This window comes from Hylobates moloch, unplaced genomic scaffold (genome assembly GCF_009828535.3).
Source record: "Hylobates moloch isolate HMO894 unplaced genomic scaffold, HMol_V3 SCAFFOLD_21, whole genome shotgun sequence".
In the NCBI taxonomy this organism is placed as follows: Eukaryota; Metazoa; Chordata; class Mammalia; order Primates; family Hylobatidae; genus Hylobates; species Hylobates moloch.
In genome coordinates, this window is record NW_026652296.1 from 34,693,035 (window position 1) to 34,717,444 (window position 24,410).

At 45.1% G+C, this 24,410-nt stretch overlaps 1 protein-coding gene and 1 long non-coding RNA gene across 7 annotated transcripts in view; one reads left to right on the forward strand and one right to left on the reverse strand.

Annotated features, from left to right (window-relative positions):
• CDS2 (CDP-diacylglycerol synthase 2) overlaps positions 1-23,723 on the forward strand; it is a 64,933-nt gene extending 41,210 nt beyond the window's left edge. For 4 of the 5 annotated variants that reach the window (XM_032142685.2, XM_058432754.1, XM_032142688.2 and 1 more), the window contains exons 3-13: positions 922-1,018; positions 2,510-2,607; positions 4,651-4,790; positions 8,230-8,288; positions 8,908-8,990; positions 10,702-10,789; positions 11,600-11,668; positions 12,522-12,674; positions 14,892-15,011; positions 15,563-15,666; positions 15,933-23,723. In XM_032142685.2, coding sequence (XP_031998576.1) covers positions 922-1,018; positions 2,510-2,607; positions 4,651-4,790; positions 8,230-8,288; positions 8,908-8,990; positions 10,702-10,789; positions 11,600-11,668; positions 12,522-12,674; positions 14,892-15,011; positions 15,563-15,666; positions 15,933-16,065 — 1,144 coding nt within the window. In that variant the 3' untranslated portion in view covers positions 16,066-23,723. Of the gene's footprint in view, positions 1-921; positions 1,019-2,509; positions 2,608-4,650; positions 4,791-8,229; positions 8,289-8,907; positions 8,991-10,701; positions 10,790-11,599; positions 11,669-12,521; positions 12,695-14,891; positions 15,012-15,562; positions 15,667-15,932 lie in introns of all 5 variants that reach the window. The other variant, XM_058432753.1, reaches the window with a different exon arrangement.
• On the reverse strand, positions 6,817-13,064 carry LOC131382187 (uncharacterized). Of its 2 annotated transcripts, none has more exons than XR_009211440.1 (4): positions 12,817-13,064; positions 12,493-12,561; positions 8,812-8,970; positions 6,817-7,122 (listed from the first exon to the last, which is right to left on the reverse strand). It is a non-coding gene; the product is annotated as an uncharacterized LOC131382187 (long non-coding RNA). The 2 variants fall into 2 exon arrangements; XR_009211439.1 differs by having other exon boundaries at positions 12,493-12,626.
• Positions 23,724-24,410: the final 687 nt, after the last annotated feature.

Sequence of the window (24,410 nt, forward strand, 5' to 3'; positions counted from 1 at the left end):
GTCCCCTTGGGAGTCTGAATTGTGCAGTGGTTAAGGGCGTGGACTTTGCAGCCAGACCCCTGGATTCAGATCCCAGCTTTAGTGTTTGCCAGCTGTTTGACCTGTGCCTCCATTTCCTCATCTGTAAAAGCGAAGTGTGTTGAGGATTGAAGGAGTTAATACATGTAAAGTCCTCATAAAATTACCTTATGCAGTCCGGGTACAGTGGCTCACGCCTGTAATTCCAGCACTTTGGGAGGCCGAGGTGGGTGGATCAGGAGGTCAGGAGATCGAGACCACAGTGAAACCCTGTCTCTACTAAAAATACAAAAAATTAGCCGGGCGTGGTGGCAGGCGCCTGTAGTCCCAGCTACTTGGGAGGCTGAAGCAAGAGAAATGGTGTGAACCTGGGAGGCAGAGCTTGCAGTGAACTGAGATCGCGCCACTGCACTCCAACCTGGGCGACAGAGGAAACTCCGTCTGAAAAAAAAAAAAAAATTATGCATATTTGTGGTAGCTGTTATTATCATTGCATAATGTTACTATTATTCCCATAATTATTCAGGGCAGTGCAGTGTAGGATCCTGCTGCCAGAAAAAAATATTTTTTTCTTCAGATAGTCAGCTGTAGAAACCATCCAAGTGGATACAGAAGCAGAGGGCACTACATTTCCCTTGGTTTTTCTGTTTGTTTGTGTTTTGCCTGATACCTTCTTTAAGATACAAGCTAGGTGTATTTTTTGCCAAGTTTGGTTGTGACTTAGGCATTGGTACTAGTGGTCTTGCTCCTGCCAGCGTGTGGCTGGTGCTTCTGTCATGGTGAATCTGGAAAGGACTGAGCTCAGGGCCCTCATCTCAGGAAGATCCATATCGCTTGAGTTTGTGCATTGGTTTTTTTCTGGGCTCCTAACTGATGTTTTCTCCTTCTCCTACTCTGACCTAGATGGAAGAACTGGTGGGTGAGAGGCATCCTGACTTTGGCCATGATTGCATTTTTCTTCATCATCATTTACCTGGGACCAATGGTTTTAATGATAATCGTAAGTGCCATTTCACGCTATTTTAGTTTTCCCTTCAGTTTTTGCTGCAGGCCTGGTTGTCTTAAGTGTGAGGTGTTGGGTTGGTTGTGGGAATTGACGGGGGTCCAGGCTCCTCAGAAAACCTCTGCCATAGAACATCTGTGACTTCCCACTTCTCAGTAGCCACCTGGAGGGTCATTGGTGTAGGCTGGTTGTTTATGGTTGAAGATGTCTCAGTGTCTTTTCTTTTAAAAAACTGACTTTATTGCCTGCGATCCCAGCACTTTGTGAGGCTGAGGCGGGCAGATCACGATGTCAGGAGTTCGAGACCAGCCTGACCAACATGGTGAAAACATGTCTCTACTAAAAATACAAAAATTAGCCATGCGTGGTGGCACGCGCCTGTAATCCCAGCTACTCAGGGGGCTGAGGCAGGAGAATCGCTTGAACCTGGGAGGTGGAGGTTGCAGTGAGCCGAGATCATGCTATTGCACTCCAGCCTGGGCAACAGAGTGAGACTCCATCTCAAAACAAACAAACAAACAAAACTGACTTTATTATTCCAACTCTGTAAACTTTTACCCTGGGCATGTCTCTATATGACTCCTGGTTTTGTTTCCTGTTTTCCTGGGGCCTCCCTCCTGGGCTTAGAGCTTTCATTAAGGAAATCCCAGTCCACAGAGCTGCTCTCTCTGTCTTCCCACTGTCCTGGACAGGGTCAGGTGACCATCAGCTGCATGTGAGCAAAGCATTTGACTTTGAATACTTGAGACTTTTCAAGTATTCAGAGTCAAAAGGAGAATGGATTGGTTGAATCCTGGGAGGTTCTAGAATAAAAAGTTAAAAAGGAGGTTTTAGAATAAAGTTAATTGAGGGCCAGGCATGGCGGCTCACACCTATAATCCCAGCACTTTGAGAGGCCAAGGTGGGAGGATCGCTTGAGCCCAAGAGTTCGAGACCAGCCTGGGAAAGAAGGTGAAACCTCGTCTCTACTTAAAAAAAAAAATCCTTTAACTCGTCATTTAGCATTAGGTATATCTCCTAATGCTATCCCTTCCCCCTCACCCCACCCCACACGTTGTGCACATGTACCCTAAAACTTAAAGTATAGTAATAATAAAATTAAAAAAAAATCCTTTTGGCTGGGTGCGGTGGCTCACACCTGTAATTCTAGCACTTTGGGAGGCTGAGGCAGGTGGATTGCTTGAGCCCAGGAGTTCAAGACCAGCCTGGGCAACACGGTGAAACCCTGTCTTAAAAAAAAAAAGTTAATTGAAACATCAGGGTGTGTATTTTATTGTGAGTGGAAAATTGGATCTACTCCCTATGACATAGAGGGGTGCATTGCTCTATGGGATGGTGTGAGAGAGGAAGAAGGAGGGAAGCAGAACCACTGGAGGCCCGATATTTTTCTTAAGTATAATGGGTTTTCTGGAAGGCTCATGACCTGTTGGTTTCCATTTCCAAAAATCATAAGAATTGGGGTGTCAGTGAATGTTTTGTGTCCCGCAGGTGATGTGCGTTCAGATTAAGTGTTTCCATGAGATAATCACTATTGGCTACAACGTCTACCACTCCTATGATCTGCCCTGGTTCAGGACCCTCAGCTGGTAAGCTCTCTGGCCCCACAGAGGCTTTTAGAATTTGGATGATGTGCTTTGTGGTAGGTACTTACAGTGATGGTGGGTATTTCTATCATTTGCTATAGAAATAAATGCTGGGGAGGCAGTTATCATGTTAGGTCATGCAAAGTTTCATGAAGAAAATGGCATTTGAGCATTAAGTGAAGAAATGGGTAAGAGAATGTTAGGAGTAGGAAAAAGGCAGGAGAAAAGAGGTGATTGCCACAGACTTGCACAGTGCCTTTGAGACCTGAGTATTTCATAGGCCAGACTCTGTGGTTGGCCTTGCAGGAGTCTTATAGTTACTTGAAGTCTGGAATCTTCCTGAGAAGAAACCAGATGGGCTGCATTCTGTGACTGTGTTTGCCTCGGTATTTGGATTCCTTAAACTCTGCATGATGATCCCCTTTTTCTAAATGAGTATATTTTTCATGCTGTCATATCTCAGCATCCCACTAGAGTTGTCTGGAAGTTGTTAGGTTCTGCTGCTGGCTTTGCTTCTTATCCTTGGAACTTGGTTTCCTTGTCTCTAAGACAGATGGTTGAGACTTACTGGTTTCCAGACTGTGGTATTTGAGCCCTACTTCATCAGGTGTTTTGAGTGCCAGAGTGGACAGGAGTGAGACTGAATGCATGGGATCTGGGCTCCGCTGGGAAAGTTGGCTTTCTCCATTTCCTAGGAAAGGACTCAGCTTTCTTAAAGCAAAAAGAAAAACCTGTAGCACATGTCTGAGACCCCTTTCTGATCTGAAACTTTGCTTTATTGGCTGTAGTATTCTCAGGTGGTGACTTTTGAGCAGAGCACTGCACAATGCTGAGAGGACCTGGGGCAAATGCGGACCTTCTCACCCCACTGTGCAGGGATACAGGGGTTGAAGCCATGACTTAGCCGGCTGGAGAGTAGTGGTTTTTGCCCCAGCAACCTGGTCACCGTCAAGGAAGCCAATGTGCTCAGATGTAGGCTGGGCACCCCCTTCCTGAGGTGTTTGCTGTCACCCAACAGCACAGGCTGCCTCCCAGCCTCCAGATGGAATTGGGATTGCCACCTGGCTTAAGATGCAGGTCCGTTTTGTGGCTGTTCTTTAGCTGGAAAGCAGTGTTTTGCATTTTGTTAACATACTCAGAAGGCCTGACTCCTGGCTGTGGTCACTTTACAAAGAAAGATTTTTCCATGTAACAGAAAAGAAACCCAATATGGGAGTTTTTGTACTTCATAATTTAAAAAAAAGAATGGGAAAGAAAAGCTCTCCACTTTCTTCTCTATCTCAGGATCCTTGCTGGGGGTTTGCAGTGATGGCTGCATGGTCCCATACTCAGCAGTACTGTGGAGGCTGCAAGGGATGGCTTCTCTTCTCATGAACGCCAGTTAAGGAGAGAGGATACACAAGTGAAGAGTAACGCTAATGGAAGGTCTGTGTGTCAGAGCCAGGCTTCAGAGAGGGAGATGCATCATTAATTGCTTAGTCAGATAATCACATATTACTTGCTATAGAAATAAATGCAGGGGAGGCAGAAATCATGTTAGGTCATGCAAAGTTTTATGAATAAAATGGCATTTGAGCAAGGAGTGAAAGAATGGAGAAGCAAAGAGAATGTCAGGAGCAGGAAAAAGGCAGAACAGCAGACAGGCGGCAAAGCCAGAAGAAACCATTTTGATAGGCGTGAAGGAGTTCCTGTTGGGAAGAGTGGAAACGAGACGGGGGGAAGCAGGATGAGGCGTGTTTTTGAAGGTCGTATGGTTCAAGGATCCCTCAGGTATGGGAATGCTACAAAAGGGGCAAAAACGGAGTCTCAAGTTTGGGAGAAATGGAGAGTGAATGAAAGCTGCTGTCTGTTTCTAGATAAATTTCTCACCTACGGTGTCACCAGAGAGCAGGAAACCGTGGTCTGCCTGTCCCTCTGTGAGCTGTCGTGGGGGACTCAAGAGTGGGGGGTATTCTGCTGCCCTCTGTCCCTTGCTCTGGGATGTCTGACTGCCTTGCTGTGAAGGCAAGGGTACTCCCTGCGGCAATGACCTGTCTTCATTTACAGGTACTTTCTCCTGTGTGTAAACTATTTCTTCTATGGTGAGACAGTGACGGATTACTTCTTCACCCTGGTCCAGAGAGAAGAGCCTTTGCGGATTCTCAGTAAATACCACCGGTTCATTTCCTTTACTCTCTATCTAATAGGTATGCATTAAGCAGTTCACCATTTCTTGTGTCTGTATTGTTTTTGTATGTCTGTCAAGTAGGAATTGGGGAATTTCTTGGTTAGTGTACAGTTTTGTGACATTAACTCTGACCACGCAGGGGAGCAGAGCTGATGCTCTATGTTAAGCTGTAGCAGCTCTTTCCTTTTTTTTTTTGAGGCAGGGTCTCACTGTGTCACCCAGGCTGGAGTGCAGTGGCACGATCTCGGCTCACTGCAACCTCCGCCTCCCAAGCTCAAGTGATCCTCCCACCTCAGGTCCCGAAGTAGCTGGGACTACAGGTACATGCTACCATGCCCAGCTAATTTTTGTATTTTTAGTAGAGACTGAATTTCACCATGTTGGCCAGGCTGGTTCTGAACTCCTGAGCTTAACTTGTCTGCCCGCCTTGGCCTCCCAAAGTGCTGGGATTACAGGTGTGAGCCACCACGCCCGGCCTTGTAGGAGCTCTTTTAAGAGAAGTGGAGTGTAGGGGTGGGACTGTAGCCTGTGCCACCTGCCCCTGTGTTTCAGCCACCATTGAGGAACAGCACAGCATGATCCTGTCCTGACTCTCCTGTTGGCAAAGATTCTGCAGTGGGACCGAAACAAAAATCATCTGGGAACTTACCATCTTTAGGGGAGTCATTTTAGGAGACCCCTTGGGTGACATTGTAGCATGGTGGAAATTTTACTGGATTTGGGCTTAAAAAGACTCTGCAACCTCAGGGGGAGCTAGGAACATAATATTTCTGAGTCTCAGCTCTTTTGTAATCTAGAGCTAAAACTGCAGAGTTACTGTGAGGATTAAATCAAATACATTAAAACTTCACAAACATTAAAGCGTTATATTAATATATATTCAGCTAAGGCCACGTACTAATTCTAATAATGCTGATAGTTTTTCATAGCTACCTTCAAAGCTAGTTTGAGGTGCACAAAAAATTTGTTCTGACCTCAATGTCAATCTGACCTATTTTTGATCAGCTTGATAGCAATACTTCTGTGAATGACACCTGACTATTAAAATATAAAGTCTGCGAAGGGGTCTGCTGCCATTGAGGATATTCAGAGAGTATGCTGCAGACCCGGAAAGCAGCCTTCCACAGTGGGAGGTCAGGGGTCTGGAAAAGCGACATGCTTATTTCTGCGTAGAACTGCTTTTGAGGATCTCCGCATATTTATGGGTAAAGGTTCCTTTCCTTCTTGGAGAAGGGGTCTGCGGACATGTTTTGCTACCATCTAGGTCACTGTGAGAGAGATAAAAAGGTGGTCTTGACCCTATACCATGTGGATCCCTCTTCTCCCAGCCCTATGAATACTAGGACAGGTGTTGGCAAACTTTTTTTTTTTTTTTTATAAGAGGAACCAAGTTTATTAAGAAAGTAAAGGAATAAAAGAATGGCTACCCCATAGGCAGAGCAGCCCCAAGGACTGCTGATTGCCCATTTTTATGGTTATTTCTTGATTATATGCTAAACAAAGGGTGGATTATTCATGTTTCCCTTTTTCAGATCATATAGGGTAACCTCCTGATGTTGCCATGGCATTTGTAAACTGCCATGGCACTGATTGGAGTGTAGCAATGAGGACAAGCAGAGGCCATTCTCATTGCTATCTTGATTTTGGAGGGGTTTGGCTGGCTTCTTTACGGCATACTGTTTTCTCAGCAAGGTCCTTATGACCTGTATCTTGTGCGACCTCCTATCTCATCCTGTGACTTAGAATGCCTAACCGTCTGGGAATGCACACCCTGTAGATCTCAGCCTCATTTTACCCAGCTCCTATTCAAGATGGAGTTGCGCTAGTTCAAATGCCTCTGACATTTCCCCCATCACTTTTGAGAACCCTTAATCCTAAGGGTTGCAGAGGGACAAAGATCCATCCTCTGTAACTTCTTCAGGCTGATTAGGGGCAATGATATTCCTGCCTACCTATCGAGGTCTCTTGTATTCAGGGTAGAGAGGAGCTCAGTCAGAAAGTGTCAGTATGGTTAGGGCCATTCACAACTCGGACACAAAGTGATATCTGGAAGATTTTGTAAGTGTTTAAGAGAACATTTGAGTAAGCTTATCCTGCATTCCTACACAAATAGTACAACAGCAATATATTCCATATCAGTAAAGCAAAATAAGCAAAACTATCCCAAGTAAACTAAAGAAGGCTTTCCATGAACTGGGTAATTGTTGGAACCAAGCTGATACGGGGTCGGTAGCTGATTGCAGTATGTTCCCAGAATTAGAGTACTGATTCAGATTTTTACATCACCAATCCCTCTTGTTTCTTCTGAGCTGCAGCCAGAGATCGCTGGTTGGTTCACAGGAACAAGCAGTCTAAATTGCAGAAAAAAACCAAAGTCAGCCAATCAGTGCTGCAGTCTATTTCCTTTGGGTTGGGGGTCTCCTCAGTATTGTCCCTTTGAGATTCACCAGAAAGATGTTACCAGAAAGGGGTCCAGACCCAGACCCCAAGAGAGTGTTATTGGATCTCATACAAGAAAGAGTTTGGGGCGAGTCTATGGAGTAAAGTGAAAGCAAGTCTATTAAGAAAGTAAAGGAATAAAAGAATTGCTATTCTGTAGGCACAACAGCCAGCAAACTTTTTATTAAAGTTCCAAACAGTAAATATTTTAGGCTTTGGGGACCATAGGGTCTCTTGCAATTACAGTCATGCATCGTTTAACAATGGGCTACGTTCTTGGAAATGCATTGTGATTTTGTCATTGTGCGAACATCGTAGAGTGTACTTACACAGACCTAGGTGGTATAGCCTCCTACACACCTTGGCTATAATGTGTAGTCTATTTCTCTTAGAGTACAAACCTGTACAGCATGTTACCTTACTAAATAAATACTGTAGGCAATTATAACACAGTGGTAAGTATTTGAATATCTAAACATAGAAAAGGTACTATATGGTAATTAGTAAATCTTATAGTATTATCATCTAATGGGTATTATAATCTTAGGGAACTGTTGTTGTATATGTAATGTGTTGTTGATGAGAACCTCGTTGTTCAGAGCATGACTGTACTCAGTTCTGCTGAGTTGTAGCTTGAAAGCAGCCACAGACAATATGTAAACAAATGGACATAACTGTGTTTGAATAAAACTTTATTTATAAAAACAACAGCTGGCCTGACCACTGTTTGCTGGCCCCTGTTCTAGGAATAAAACATTCCTATCTGATGAACCATGTTCTAAGTTTAGTGTGGTCTGCATGATTATAAAATATTGCCTTCCTTTTACTGTTTGGGAGGAGTTATTTTTTCCTTGTGACTGTTTATCTGGATAATGTTTTTCTCCCCTGGGCTTTGACATTGTGCACTGGTTAGCTGCTGGGAATAAATTAGCCAAAGAACCACTTAACATAGCTAAAGGAGGGCAAAGATAAATGCAGAACATAATTCATTTTTCTTTTCTCCTCCCACCTCAAACTAGGATTCTGCATGTTTGTACTGAGTCTGGTCAAGAAGCATTATCGACTGCAGTTCTACATGGTAAAGGAAATGCATGTGTGTGTGTCAGAATTCTTGATTTAAATGAAGTTTTTCAGGAGCTCAACAGGCCTTTCATGCTTTCTGTGACAAATCAAAACTCAGGAACATGGTCTGATCTGTATGCATCTAGAGCATGAAGGAAGAATGCCCATTTAGGTTTAGCGGCTCTACATTGACTTAGACCCCGTCACTGTTACTTACACCTTAAGCAGCCTCTCCACTAGGACCCTGAGGTGGGCTCCAGAGAAGGCACAAGCTGAAGCTTCAGACACTGCCCACAGATGTCCTGTCTGGTACATCACTTTGCTACCACTTATTCCCTGACTCACTAGAGAACAGCTCCTCTCTGAGTGCCCCAGGTGCTCAATAACTACTAAGAAAATGAAAAATACCCAGGCTTTCAGAGCATGGGAGAGCTCACTCACTAGTGGGCTGTGGGGGACAAAGTATTATTACTCTCAGAAGCCTGATCTTACCTGTTCACTTTCAATAAGTCAGATACAAAAGCAGATATTTTTCCTACCTGTTTCTCAGCAATTTTCTATTTGGTACTGATGGTTTTTTGAAGTTACTTTCAAGGTAGACTGATAAGTAGTGTTTATTTTTCTTTTTTTTGCAGTTTGGCTGGACCCATGTGACGTTGCTGATTGTTGTAACACAGTCACATCTTGTTATCCACAACCTATTTGAAGGAATGATCTGGTGAGAATTGGGAGCTGGATTTTCCCTTTTATTTTGTGGGTGTTTCTCATGTACAGATACCCTCTATGCCAGTGGCTCTCACCTTGAGCCACATCAGAATCCTCTGCAGGGTTTGTTATAACACAGATTGCTGGACCCCACCCCTGACTTTTTGATTCATTAGATCTGGGGTAGGCTTGAGAATTTGAATTTCTAGTACATTCCTGAGTGGTGCTGATATTGCTGGACAGGACCCATGCTCTGAGAACCACTCTTCTAGACTAACAGGTACAGGAATATTTAAAGACTCAAAGACAATGCAACATGTATGGCAACAGATTTGAAAACCTAGAGGAAATATTCATGATTTCCTGGCAAAACGTATACTAAAAGCCATGAAGAAGAAAACGTGAATAGATCAGTAACTCTAAATGAGCTTTGAAAATTATATAAGATTCCATATCTGAAAAAAGAAACAGGACCAAATGGGTTAACAGCTGAGTTTTGTCTAACCTTTATACCAAAGCCAATGAGGAGAGAGAAGCAGGAATGATAAACCCATTTCTGCTACGATTATAGATAAATCATTCTAAATAAAATATTAGCAAATAGAATCTGGCAGTGTGTCAAGGGAATAATATGCAAATACTGAGTGGATTTTATTCCAAAAATGCAGTGGTTTCATCTATCAGCACTGATAGAAATCACTGGCCAACTGAAGCAGCTAGGTGATCTTAGTGAAAAGGTTAAAGGGTGGGCGTGGTGGCTCACGCCTGTAATCCAGCACTTTGGGAGGCCAAGGTAGGCAGATCAGGAGATCAGGAGTTGAAGACCAGCCTGGGCAACATAGTGAAACCCTTGTCTCTACTAAAAACACAAAAAAATAGCTGGGTGTGGTGGCAGGTGCCTGTAATCCCAGCTATTCTGGAGGCTGAGGCAGGAGAATCACTTAACCTGGGGGTGGAGGTTGCAGTGAGCCGAGATTGTGTCACTGCACTCCAGCCTGGGCAACAGAGAGAGACTCTGTCTCAAAAAAAAAAAAAAAAAAGAAAGAAAAACCTGTAATCAAAGAACTTTTTAAAAAGTGTCAGTGTCAGAGAGTGGAAAGTGAGGAGAGAGAGAGTACAAGTGTGGAAACCACCTCTTTCATAGTGAGGATGACTGGATCAGCAGGAGAGTGGGCAGAGAGGAAATCTAGCCATGTGTGTTTGGGTTTCACACTCAATACAGTCCTGGGGAAAGGTAGGGCCAACTAGAGCTAGTAATAAACAGCAAGAAAAGTCAGTAAATAATGAAAGAGACATTAAAGCATACTATTTAGAATTGGGGAGGTAACCACTAGAAAAATAAAAATTAGAAACGATTAGAAGTGGTTATTTTTGGGAATGGAGATAGGGATGGGGGAAAGAAGGAAAACTTTTTGTTCCTTTTACAATTAAATTTCTATCATTGTTTACGTATATTTCTTTATCATGAAAAAAGGACAGATGACCTTTTAGTTTGCAACCTCCACTTATTCAGTAGTCATTCAGTAAACACTTGAATGTGTACTCTGTGCCAGGTACTAGGTATGACTTTTTTGGTATTTTTTATGTTTTTAACTTACTCCTTAATGGGTTACCAGAATTTTATGGGTGATTTTGGTGCTGGAATTTAAGAATGGCACTGTTTTGTGTACTTTTGAGGCACTGTCACCTTGTTTGAGTTGATCCTTACTTTGGTTCATTTCTAGGTTCATTGTCCCCATATCTTGTGTGATCTGTAATGACATCATGGCCTATATGTTTGGCTTTTTCTTTGGTCGGACCCCACTCATCAAGGTAAATGGATTACCCTAATGTGAAATACCACTGTGAGGGGAGGGTGGTGCTCTCAATGTGAGTAGATCAGCCTGGCAGACAGAAGAAATCTAGCTGTGTTGTATTGTGGCCATGTCTTCATGTCTTCCTGGAGAAAGGCCAAAGGAAAACACTGACAACTGATTAAAAAAAAAAAAAAAGATAATAAAGAAAATAGGCTGGACATGGTGGCTCATGCCTGTAATCCTAGCACGTTGGGATGCTGAGGCAGGAGGATTGCTTGAGGCCAGGTGTTCAAAACCAGCCTGGGGAACATAGTGAGGCTTTGCCTTTACTAAAATATTTAAAAATTAGCCAGGCATGGTGGTGGCATGCACCTGTAGTCCCAGCTCCTTGGGAAGCTGAGATGGGAGGATCTCTTGAGCCCAGGAGGTTGAGGCTTCAGGGAGCTGTGATAGTGCCACTACACTCCAGCCTGGGTGATGGGGCAAGATCGTGTCTTGAAAAAAGAAGAAAGGAAAATATTTTTACAGATTTATATAATCTTTTTTTGAGACACATTTTTTGGGACTTTGATCTGGATTTGAGTGTAGTCACTTAATTAGTATATTGTTTTCTAATATAAAACTATTCGAATGACTGAAACAGAAAGGGAACCAAAGGGAGAGTATAAGATAGGGCACAAGGAAACCATATTTGGGGGAGCTTTAGAAGGTGACATGGTTAAGAGAATGGGGTTTTATGAAAGAAAGGTTCTTAACAAGTAATCATTGTTCCCAAAGCTGTAGTTATCCAAACACCCTTTGCTGAGAACTTGCTCTCTGTCCACAGCTGTCCCCGAAGAAGACCTGGGAAGGCTTCATTGGGGGCTTCTTTGCTACTGTGGTGTTTGGCCTTCTGGTAGGTGGTGGCTTTCAGCTGTGTGAGGGATTGGGTGGACAGAGACCTCACACCACCTTCCAAGGCCTGTCCAGAGCTGGAGAGTGTCTTCGGAGGCCAGGACTCTGTCCTGCTGAATGGTAACCTTGCCCTGAAGAGGGCCGCTGGCCATGCCAGCCATCCACTAGCTTTCAGGCAGGGTGCTAGCAGTTGGAGAGCACCTTCTATGCCCTCTTGCGCCCAGGCACGGTGACATCAGCAGGTAGCCTTCTTGTCAGGCATTTGATGTTCCAAGGTCAGGGTGAGGGCACCCAAGGGAAGATGAGATACACAGCTTTTCTCCTACATGTGCCTTGCCCAGAGGTGGGTGATTTTCCTGCCCTTTCCAGAGCACCATTCTCTGCTTCTGACCCTTGGGCCAGTCCTTCTTCAGCACTGTCTGGCTGCCCTTCAGTGCTCACCGCCCAGCTTTGTTGCTTTCCAGCCTTGTTCCTCCTGAGATCTGCCTCTCACTGTGCCCCTTCCCCATGGCCTCTCTCCAGTTATCACTGAGTTCAGAGATCTTGAGGAAAGTGGTCCAGCTCCCCAAAGGGGGAGAGTCTTCTTGTAGTTCTTTGTCCCAGTCCCTTCAGGTTTTCCCAGATTCTTTCGGGGCCTGGGTGTTTGGGTTCCTGTGTGTAACCTTGGTGGGTCATGAGCCTCTTTTTTTTTTTTAATTGAGGTAAAATATGTATGGTAAAACATGAACCTCTGAGCACATAGCTCAAAGTTAACAGGGTACTAGGCACACTGAGGAACACGGCCAAACCAGGTGCCTGTGTCTAGGCTGGATGGTTGGAACTTACCTCCTTGCCGGTCTCTTATTCATCCTCAGCTGTCCTATGTGATGTCCGGGTACAGATGCTTCGTCTGCCCTGTGGAGTACAACAACGACACCAACAGCTTCACTGTGGACTGTGAGCCCTCGGACCTGTTTCGCCTGCAGGAGTACAACATTCCTGGGGTGATCCAGTCAGTCATTGGCTGGGTATGTGCCACTCACAGGGGGTGAGCAGCCTCCATGGACAGTGGCTACAAAGAGAGATCCCCCTCCACCACCTGCCCTCTGAAAAAAGCTAGCTTCCTCCTTCCCAAAGCTGTAAGGCCCAGGATGAAGGAGAATTGCTCACGCCAGGTCAGGGTATGGGCAGGAGACCTTTCCCACAACGTCAGATTGTTTAGACCAGTGGTTTTCAAAGTGTGTTCTGTGGATCCCTGGAGGGCCCTGGGATCCTTTTAGTTGTGGGGGTAGGGTGGGGGGGTCTGTGAGGTCACAACTGTTTCATAATTAGACTATGACATTATTTTCCTTTTTCAATGTGTTGACATTTGCTGTGATACGGCACAAAAGCAGCAGTGGTGAAAACTGCGTTAAGGCAGTGGGTTCCTCCTGCCACACACTCACAGTACAAACAGGCCAGTTCTTCTAATGAATGTCTATGAAATAGTAAAGTTACTAATTTTGTTAAATCTTGACCTTTGTACACACACCTTTTTAATACTGTCTACTGAAATGGAAAGTATGTGTAAAACATTTCTGCTAAGTAATGCAGTACAGTGCTTGCCTAAAGGGAAAGCATGTGTGCAGTTGTTTGAGTTGTGAGCTGAATTAGCTGCTTTTTTCTAGAAAAGAAAGTAAATCTTACTTGGAAAGAACCAACAAATTATAATTTTTCAGACTTGGGTATTTGGCATTTTTGACATTTTTGACATTTTTCTTGAAAAGGATGAAGTGAGCCTATCACTTCAAAGAAAACAACTGAGGCTAGGCACAGTGGCTCACACCTGAGATCCCAGCACTTTGGAAGGCCGAGGCAGGCAGATCTCTTGAGGTCAGGAGTTCCAAACCAGCCTGGGTAACATGGTGAAACCCTGTCTCTACAAAAAATACAAAAGAATTAGCTGGGGGTGGTGGCGTGTGCCTGTAATCCCAGCTACTCGGGAGGTTGAGTTGCTTGAACCCAGGAGGCGGAGGATGCAGTGAGCCAAGATCGCACCACTGCACTCCAGCCTCGGCGACAGAGTGAGACTGTCTCAAAAAAAGAAAAAAAGAAAAATGACTGACAGTAATTGTTACTAAGGATAAAATTTGGCTTTCAAATGAAAATTAGAATTTTGGAAAGCTTAACCTGCCAGTGTGAACTTGACAGCTTCCTAATACTTAAAAGCCTTTTCTGATGAGGTCTGTGTGTGTGTGTGTGTGTGTGTGTGTGTGTGTGTTTTGATCACATGAGAAAAAAAGCATATTTGACACTGTATAATGAAATGTGTCTACGTTTGGAAGATTTACATAACTCAGTGAACCATTATTTTCTAAATGGCTGATGCATGGTGTTACATAGTCATGCATGGGTAAAAGATCCATTCAAGTATAAGATAGACCAATGGATTTTAATGTAAGAGAGAACAAAGTCCATTGATAGAATTCTAGATTCCATATCACACCTAATATTCAAGAAATGACTACTTGTCAAGCTCTGGTGTAGTGTCAGAGAATACCCAAAACCATCTGAGGCTATGACTAAAATACTCTTTTCAACTACGTATCTGTGTAAGGCTGGATTTTCTTTATATACTTCCACCAAAACAGCATGTTGCAACAGATTGAATGCAGAATATTTTAATGTTTTCCTTAACTTAGATATTAGAAATTTACATAATGGGAAAAATTCACTCCTTTTATTGGTTTAAAAACCTACATTATATATAATTAGTTTCATAAAGAGTTATGAGGTTGGATGTCTTGGTCTGTCTAGTGTTGATATAACAGAACACTTGGGGCTGGGTAATTTACAAAGAAAAGAGGTTTACTTAGCGTGTTTTTGCAGGCTGGGAAGCGTGAGAAGTGTGGCATTGGCTGCTGCCTGGCTTCTGGTGAGGGCTTTTTATGCTGCATTGTAACATGGCGGAGAGAGGTCACATTGCAGACACATGCAAAGAGGCAAAACCAGGGGCTTCATCACTTCATAACAACCCATTCCCTTGGAATGCCAGTGCTAATCTAGTCTCTTGACAGAACTCACTACCAGGAGAAAGGCACCAAGCCATTCATGAGGGATTTGCCCCTGTGACCCAAACACCTCCCACTAGGCATCACCTCCCAGTGAGGCCACAATGAGGATCAAATTTCAACATGAGTTGACAGCTCAAACCATAACACTGGGCATGTATGCACCTAAACTTTTACTTCATTTACTCTTCTCAGAAAACGGTCCGGATGTACCCCTTCCAGATTCACAGCATCGCCCTCTCCACCTTTGCCTCGCTCATTGGCCCCTTTGGAGGATTCTTTGCAAGTGGATTCAAACGAGCCTTTAAAATCAAAGTAGGAAAACCGTCTTATGTTCCTCTCATCTCACTCCCTCCTCGCCCATCTTCTGCCTTTCTCCCCCTTCCCTGCCCCCTCCAAAATACTAGGCTGTACACCCTGGCATTTAATGTGTGATCTTGACCCATGCACTGAATTTAGGTGAGTTAATTAATAACAGTATTTTCAGGAAAATGCAATCGTTGTTTTTCAGTTTATTTGTTAATATATCTTTCTTCAAAAGAACATTTTGGGCCAGGCAGTGGCTCATGTCTGTAACCCCAGCACTTGAAGAGGCCAAGGCGGGAGGATCACTTGAGGCTAGGAGTTAGAAACTAGCCTGAGCAACATAGCAAGACTCCTGTCTTTATTAAGTAAATGAAATAAGAACATTTTGTAATGCAATAAAATTGTGTCCTGATATAGCCTCACCATTAGATTTAATACTTCTCACCTTCTATTGCCCTCAGCTACTCAGGACAGAAGCCTGACATTGGGGTGGGACCATTAGGCTGGGATTGGTCAGTGGCTGAGCCCAAGTTCACCCATCCTTCCCCTGCCTCTAACAGGACTTTGCCAATACCATTCCTGGCCATGGAGGCATCATGGATCGCTTTGACTGCCAGTATCTGATGGCCACCTTTGTCAATGTATACATCGCCAGTTTTATCAGGTATAGTACCTTTCCATCTGAACCCAGTTGGTGGATTTTTAAGTACGGTGCAATTCTAGAATTTTAGCAGCATCTAAGTTCCAGTGAAAAGCATCCCAAATAATGCAGTTTTCAGTTGTTGCTGCTTATGGATTTTCTGAGGCCTTCTCCTGCCATCTGTTAATAGATAACTCTCTGATCCAGAGATCAGAGCAGCCACTCAGATAATCAGGCCATGGAAGCTTCCGGGCCCTAGCTCAGTGCTGTTTCTTCACATTCTGTTCCAGAGGCCCTAACCCAAGCAAACTGATTCAGCAGTTCCTGACTTTACGGCCAGATCAGCAGCTCCACATCTTCAACACACTGCGGTCTCATCTGATCGACAAGGGGATGCTGACATCCGCCACAGAGGATGAGTAGGGGCCACCCAGGGCCGGGAGAACAGGAACAGAACTGAGCAGGGGCAGGTCTCCAAGGCAAGCCCAGCTGATGTGACTTAGACAATGACGAGGCTTCAACTCACTGTCTTTTTTTTTTTTTTTTTTTTTGGAGGGTATTTTTTATTTGTGGGTTCAAAAAATCTGTATATACAGTCTATGTGTTTAGAATTTGTGTTGTAAGTAAACTACAGCTTTGAGTTGGAAAGAAGTCACGGGTTGTAAAACCATTTGGATTTTTTTAAAACAAAAGTATTAATAATCTGGAAGACAGTGTTGCCCAGGTCAGGAGTGTTTTCTTGGTGGTTCCAGCCCCCATCAATTGAACTGTTTGTGGGCTCAGTCAGACACAGACATTCATCTGTGTCTGACCAAATCAGGGGACTTCCCCACCTGTGGTGGGAGGCACAGCTTAGATGTTTTGTACACCTGGTCTTTTCTAGAAATCCCTGCTTGGAGCTGCAGAAGGGTTGCCTTCTGTAGGTCGGAGGAATGGAGGCTTACTAACCAGATAAGCCTTCTATGCATCCACACCAAAATCCTGCAGAATGTAAGTAAGCTCTGCTTTATAAGATGGGTTGACCTTCATCGCAGACTGAAAGAAAGTTTCAGTTTTTATTTTTTTCAGAAAGCACGAAGAATTATTTATAATAGTCTGGAGAAAAAACACACTGTAATATTTCAAGTGTATGCAGTAGAATGTACTGTAACTGAGCCCTCTCCCACATGTCTAGGCTCCAGTGTCTCCTGTAGGTCCACCTAACTGTGTGTTTTCGGGGACGATGCCATCCATGTTTGTGCTGTAGACTTGCTGCTGCTGAATCCTTTCTGGGGACTTTCTCATCGGGCAGGGAGCAGAGGGCTTCTCGTTCATGCACCCTTTGCCTGAACACCCATGTAGCTGCTGTGTTGTGTATATATTACTCTTAAGAGGAGTGTGTGTGTCTGTGTTTGTTTTAAAAGTCACATTTCTTACAGTAATTTCAATTGCACCATGACTTCTTCACTAAAACCACAAAGTCCTACTTAAAACTATGGAAAACCTAACCTGATTAGAGGCTTGACTATTTTGAAGATTAAATGCACACTTTTTATATAATGTGACCAGTTTAAATGTAGTTCGTATTGTACTGGGGGACCTTTTGTTGTTGTTGTTTGCTTAAACTGTGATTTTTTTCCCCTCCCTAATTTCAGGGGTGAGATTGACTTTGGGAAGACAGATTAGTTCTTTGTCAGGCCAACAAGCAATGGAGTGCGGGAGAGAGAACTTGGTGCCCAAATATATTAAATTATTCTGTGCCATGGATGTTTTCATTGCCAACGAGGGTGTAATGATTTGCTTCAGCACCTTGGTCTAGTGCTGGTTTGTGGTGTTTTTGTTTATAAATTAGCCTCACTGCCTCCCTGAAAGCGCACAGTCAGCCCAGGTCTCTAGAGCGTCCAGCAGAGGATAGAGCCCTCGGGATGTTTCAGCTCACATCCTTGGGTGACTTCCCATGTGTGCAGGGCTGAAGCGGCTTCTTTCCGCTGAACTTTTATTTCCATTTCAGCCTCGTGGCTTTTCTTATTTAGGTCCAAGGCCCCTTAAAAGCAAAACGTATTATTGCAAGGGGTTTCATTTCAGTATTGGCTGTGTCACTGGCAGGATGCATCACTTTCAAGGGCCTCTTTTTCGGAGCTACTCCCAGTTCCACTCTTCTGTGATTCTGGCTGAGCAAGTTCATGACAGTAGAGGCTCATTGAGCGAGGTCCTGGGTACCCCCCAAACAGGAAGTGTTTTCAGGCCCTTACATGCTTATCCTTAAGGTGAGTATCTCAGCAGCACACCCGAACAGTAAAGGTGATCAATAATGAAACTGTAGTTTTCAGATTGAAGAATGAACCTGGATCACCAAACTAGATACCGAAAGGGCTCCTCATTTGTCTCTTTTGTCCCATTGTGGGCATATGGTGGGCTCCTTGAGAGGAGGGATTCTCAGCTGGGGCCCGGCTGCAGAGACCTGCTCTTGAATAGGGCTGCCTTTGGAATCAGGGAGCCGAGCATACTGGGCAAGGCTCATGTTCCTTTGTGGAAGTGGTCACTTGGTGGGGGGTGGGGTGGGGAAGGAGGGGTCCTAGGAAGCCGAAGCTGAGTGCTCACTAGAGCTGCTAGCAGGCAGGCCAGAGGGTCAGCTTGTGTTTTATTTTCTGATTTCCCCTGCATGCTTTCTGGAGATGAGGAATTTTTGTCAGGTAGCTAGGAGAGCACTGCCACCTTGTGTCCATATAGCACAATGTTTCTCTTTCTCCTATTTACAGACAAGATTCAAGAAACCATTTTTACGTGTATACATTCAGGTCTTAATGAATGGCATCACCTGCTTTAGACCAATTTTTTTTTTTATTGGTCAGAAATAAAATGTGACTGCAACTGTGTGCCCTCCCTTGTCGTGAATTCCCTGTTTATCACTTCCATGCATGGTTTTATGCTTCTCATTTGTTTATGTATTCATAAATACTGCATAGTCCTGATTCAGAGACTTTTGCTTTGCTTTCCAACTTGTATCCCTACATTCTCACAACTGCCTTCTTACCTTGGGTGAGAGTCATGAGCACCTTACCAGGCAGGGAGCTTCCCCAGGATAGCGTGGTGGAGTCAGGACTCACTCCATCCTGCACTTTACCCACAGGACACCTGGAGGGTCCCCCAGCCCTGCTTGCTTTTGTGAACGTCGTGTGAGTACACCGAGGTGTTGCAGCTTTCCTTCCCTCTAGCTCAAGAGGCCTGGCCTGAGCCAGATTGGAGCTTAAATTGCTGTTGGCTCCTGCCTGGTGGAACAAGGGGGTCATAGAAACCAGGGCTGATGGGCACCCCCCAGCCCCCGGGAGCTCTGCTCATGACCGCTCACAGGGTACCGAGTCTTTGCCTTTTGTGTGTGTGCATGCTGCCCTCTTAACTGCTTTTTGTATTCAAAAATGTTCCATTTATGTTTTACTCCTGAAAGTGAAACCCTCTTAGTCAACTTGTTTCATATTCTGGGCACTTTAGTAGCTACAGTATTTTGCATTTAAAATGTAATTACTCTTAGTATTGTACAGCCTTATAATATATGAGAACTAGTTTCACATCCTTTGAAACTAATCTCTTTCATTGGGGAGGATATAACTTTTGACTTTACACAGGTGGACTTTGAATCCATTTTTATGGAATTTTTTTCCACTGTAACTTGATATTATGCAAGAAAATCCCAAAAATATGTTTTAAGGGAGACTACACAGATCTTGTGATTTGGGTCTGAGCTAGTTGCTGAGTTGACTGGAGCCTTATTTGAATGGATCTTTGAGTTGAGATCTTCACACTGTCAGTGAGCCCTTGGCTCAGCCCTTTTCACCTGTTTGTGTGGGGACCGTGTTTCCCAAAGCTCAGGTTCATCTCCACTATTGACAGAGTCGGGTAGTGGGAGAGTATAAATGACTTGGGACAGAGCGTCCTTGCTCAGAAAACTGTGAAGCAGGGGCCTTGTTATAACGTTACAAAGCCAGCCCTAGATGCATGTCCAAGGGAGTAGATTTTCATCACTCTACTAAATGTGGTATGTCACTGCTGAAGCCTTTCCCTGTTTTAGTAATATCTTAGGCACTATTGTCTTTTGTCTTCCAGAGTAACATATCTGGGCCCACCTTTCTTGCACACTGTGATTATGTGCTAAGAAAAGGGTGGAGTCGGGAGGACAATTTCACTTGAACAGGTTTCTGTTCTTCTGAGGTCAGGGTGGGGAGGATGTCCAGGTGACGTTTATGGACACATTGCAAGACAGTAAGCCACGGATGGACTCTCACTTGTGCTTTGGAACACTGGACTCCAAAGAGCAGGTGGAACAAACTCTGGCCTCCTGAAGATGATGGCTAATACTTGGGCAGAGCCTCGTGTTCTTCCCTGACTTGGTCAAAACAAACTTCCTTTTCCCTTGATCACCCTCCACGCAGTTGCCCAGCTTCCAGTTTTTAAAGAGATGAACGGCTCTCACTTCCTGACTCAGTTTCTCTTGTTGGGTGGGGGCCTTGTGCCACAACCTGCATGGGGTGCTAGGGTTTAAACGAAGTGGTCACAAAGGATTCTTATCTCAGGGCTCTGCCTGGCCCACCTTCTCTTGGGCCTGGACTGTCCTTATCCACATCCCTGCAGAAGGTGGGCCCTATTCTCAGAAGAGTCCTGGCTGCTGTTGCCATCTGAATGTGCCCTTACCTTTCAGGTTGACCAGCAGTGGCCTTACCTGACCTCTCAGGTGGATGGAGACTGTTCTCACCTGGGGCTGTCTCTTGATTAAGGCTGTCACCTGTTTGTATGGGGACCACGTTTCCCAACGCACTTTGAGTGCAGTTTAGGAGGTATCCTTTGGATGCTGAAGTGTTGGGATTTTGAGGACATGCGGATGATTTATGAGAATAGAGGGGCAGAATTTGTGAAGTCTAGGGTTTTTTGTCCAGTGTGTTTCAAATTTGTTGGCTGTTTAAAGACCCTGTCTCCTCCCCAACCCTCCCCTTCCTTTTCCCATCAAATGCCTACCTACTGAGGCGCCTTCTCTTTTTATTCTTGAGCCAATGAGATATCAGTGTGTTTATTAATAAGGATTGCAATAGTATAGTGCTCAATATGTGCCAGGCACAGTGCTAAGGGTTTACATACGTTATCCCTTTTAATCCAGAAAACAATCTTTGATTAGGTATTGTTATCTCCATTTTATAGATGAGGAAACTGAGGCAGTATGACTGAGGCCGAGAGCAGTGGTTAAGACAGACTTTGGGATCAAATCACCCTAAGTAGGGGCAGGTTTCTAGGCTGCTCTAAGCTTCCACCTTGAAGGCAGTTGGGTCTGATAATAGTACCTTCTTCCCGGGGTGGTTGTGAGGATATAACGAGGTAATGCATGTAAGCATTTAGTACCATGCCTGGCACATAGTAAGCACTCAATAAATGGTAGTTTCTTTTGTTGAGCTCAGCTGGTAGTTTGACCTCTGTTGGTGCAATGCCAGAGATGGGATTGTCAGCCACCACACTGCCACCACCCTGCACACAGTCTGGGTCCCTCCGAGAGAAGCAGGCCAACCTTAACATCCTGTACAGCATCTTGGTGCTTCACACACCATTTAGGAGGACAGCCTAACGAGGCAAGAGGACATGAGGGTGTGCAGAAGTTCTTTTCTTAGTGAGAATGGCTGGCCTGAGAATCCAGCTCACCTCCTCTGCCCACAGTCTGGACTGCTTGTGGGAAGGCCATCTCCTCCTGTCTGGTGGTACCTCCACTCTGGGCAGGGAGGGCCTGTCTGTGACTTGCTGTGGACCCCACTTCCCGCTCTGGCCCAAGGGCTGTCTTCTGTGCATGTAGCTCAGGAACCTGCAGCAGTTCCCTGTATGGGTGGATGTCATCAGGGGCCAAGAAGAGAAGAATGGGGACAACAGAAACCTGCTTTGTAGGGGACTATGTAGACTAAAAGCCTAGAAGGTCTGCCCACATCCTTATGACGCAGCCAATCTGGAGCTTCATGTTTCCTTCTAAAAGTAGTAACTGGGTAGAAGTGGGTAACCCATTGAGGACACATGATGTGAGGTATTTTTGCCAGATTCTAGGTTAGCAAAGACTCATGAATGAAGGGAGAACAGGCACAGGACTTAATGAAAAGAGTTTCTTGAACTTAGTTTTCTGAATGGGGGTGGGGAGTTGGGGCACGTGTGTGTAAGGGGAGGCCGCCTCACTTTGAAGGAATGGTGTTGGCTAACAGGATCCATGGAATTCTTAGGTCAGTTGAATAATAACTTTGAACTACTGGTTTGACTGTGGATTATTTCCTGGGTATTAGTGGGACCCAACAGCACATTGCTATTAATAGTATGGAAATAATGGTCCCTCTGTTTCATTGAATTGCTGAAGTAATGATAATGCCATGAACCAGGAGAAGATGGTCATGGGGGTTTCTAGGAAGCAGCTGCTGTGACAGGCCAATCCTAGGCTTGCCCCCAAGCCCTCCTGTCCTTCTGGGTTTGTGTTTGCCTCGCCTGGTGCTTCCTCCCTCATTGTGTTGTTGAATAGACCTAGGCAGCCTTGTATCCATAGAAAGCCTCCACTTGGCAGGGTGGGGGGAGGGTGAGGGGGGTGGGGGATGTGGTAAGGGCCCTCTGGAAGTCAAGCAGAGAATGCCCTTGCAGTGGTCTCCCGGGCATTGGGCAGGGCCTAGCCTTTTGCAGCCCCCAGAGGACCTTGCTTGCATAAAGCACTCAGAAGGGTTAGCCACCTGGTGATTCTGTCTCTAGTGAAACTGTGTTTGCTGATAATCATCCACATAGCCACCTCTGTCCTCGCAGTTTGGATGCCTTTTTTTTCCACCTGCGCTAGGTTCTTGTACTGCTTATGCTGGCTTTTCTTAAAGGAACACCAGAGTAGAAAAGAGGTTGAGAATGTTTTCTAGCAGGCAGAATGTGCATACATGTTTTCATGAGTGTCCTTTGGGTGCTGTTTCTTTTAAATCCTCCATGCACAGGGCTCTGGCCTTTAGTAAACCGTTTTTCTGTCTTACGTCATGCTGGCTGGGTGCTAGGGGCTGATTACAAAGGGGAAGAGTGGAACAGACATCAGGGGCCGATGAAACCAAAGGACTAGGAGTCAGGAGAACAAGTCAGGGATTAGGAGACAGCAGTTTGGTTTATTGTTATCCAGCTGGAGGACTCCTAGGGGCAGCAGCAGGAGGAATACCGGGGCCAGGGAGGGGCCAGGAGTCTCACAGTGGAGGGCAGACTCTAAGAGATGCGAGCTGAACACTCGCTGGCCCTGGATGTCATATGAGTTGGGGACCAGAAATCTGGGCTCAGAGAACCCGTCCAGGGAGATTTGAAGCCGTGGGTTATCTTCTAGAGTTGATACTGATAACATATTTTAATTTTTATTGATGTTTAATACCTTCTAAAACAGGAGGGTAAGATCAGATGGGAAGCCCCTCTGTTGAAGGATCTTGGGAACCTTGGTGGTTTTTTTTTTTTTTTTGATCGAGCTGTGGACATCCTTCTTAATTCCACTCTGAGGATTTGTTTAACTAAAAAGTTCCCAAACACAGAAAGGGCCTCCCCACTTGCTTTGGGGAGCTGTCTGTGCTGGGAGTGCCAGGCATCCCATGGGACCCATCACTGCCAGTGTCTGTGCCTCCCAGAGGTCAGCCCTGTGTCTGCTCTGGGCCTGTCTCCTCTGTGACAGGGCAGAGCATTTCTGGTCAGTTTCTCCGTGGTGCCCCCCTGCCCCTTTGTAAAGTGGATGGACACGATGGAATTCAGTTGTCTCACCCTGATAGCCTGGGTGTTGATATTCACTTTTCCTGCACTCAGACACAGGCGACCTTGAAGCAGCTCTCGGTGTGTAGAGTCCACGTGACAGTCCCCACAGCCTCCCCAGATAGCTGTGTGCCTGTGCGCTACTGCTGTGCCGTTTTCCCAACTTGGCGTTTCACTAAATGCAGCTGATCTCTCTCTGTGCACTCGTGATCCGTGTTGAACAATACATGTAGGTTCTTTTTCCACGCAATGTAAGAACATGATATACTGTACATTGGAAAGCATTTACCTTATTTATATACTTGAGTGTTCCTACTACACAAATAAACATATATTAAATTCTAGATCATGTGTGGTTTTTGATGGTGGGGGTGGCGGAAGGCCAAGGGTATGGATGTTTGGTTGCTTATGCGGAGCCAGCATTACTTCCCAGGATGCTACTGACCACCCCTTGCTTCTAGAGACTCCCTCTGTCCTTGGCCTTTGCAACCTGCCCCCTCGGCTTTCCTCCTGCCCTTGGTTGCTCCTCCTCGGTCTTCTTTCTGGGTGTCTCTTTTCTGGGCCATCCCTTGGGTGGTGGCATTCTGCCTGAGGCTCTCTTTCGCCCACTGAATTCTCCCCTCTGGGTGTTCCCACCCCCTCCCAGGATCCTGATCACCACACTCATTTCAACACTTCCCAAGTCCATGTCTGTAGTCCAAGTGGGCCTGCATTTCCAGCTGCCTGTGAGGCCTCTCACACGGACTTTGCATGATAAAACCCAAACCTATGACCCATGTCCTGAGTCCTGTGTTCTCTAACTACCCATGTGTTCTGTCACACAAGCCAGTAACTGGAGTGATCTCATCAGTCACCCAAGCCTGCCTGTTCTGCCTTCCAAACATCCTCGGAGTCATCCTTACTGCCAGCCTTCTGGACCAGGCCCCATCTCCTGCCAGGATTTCTAAGGCAGCCTCTAGCACTCTCCCTACAGCCTGGCCACCTCTGCTAATCCATTCCTTGCATGATAGCTGGGATGAGCTCTCTGCTTG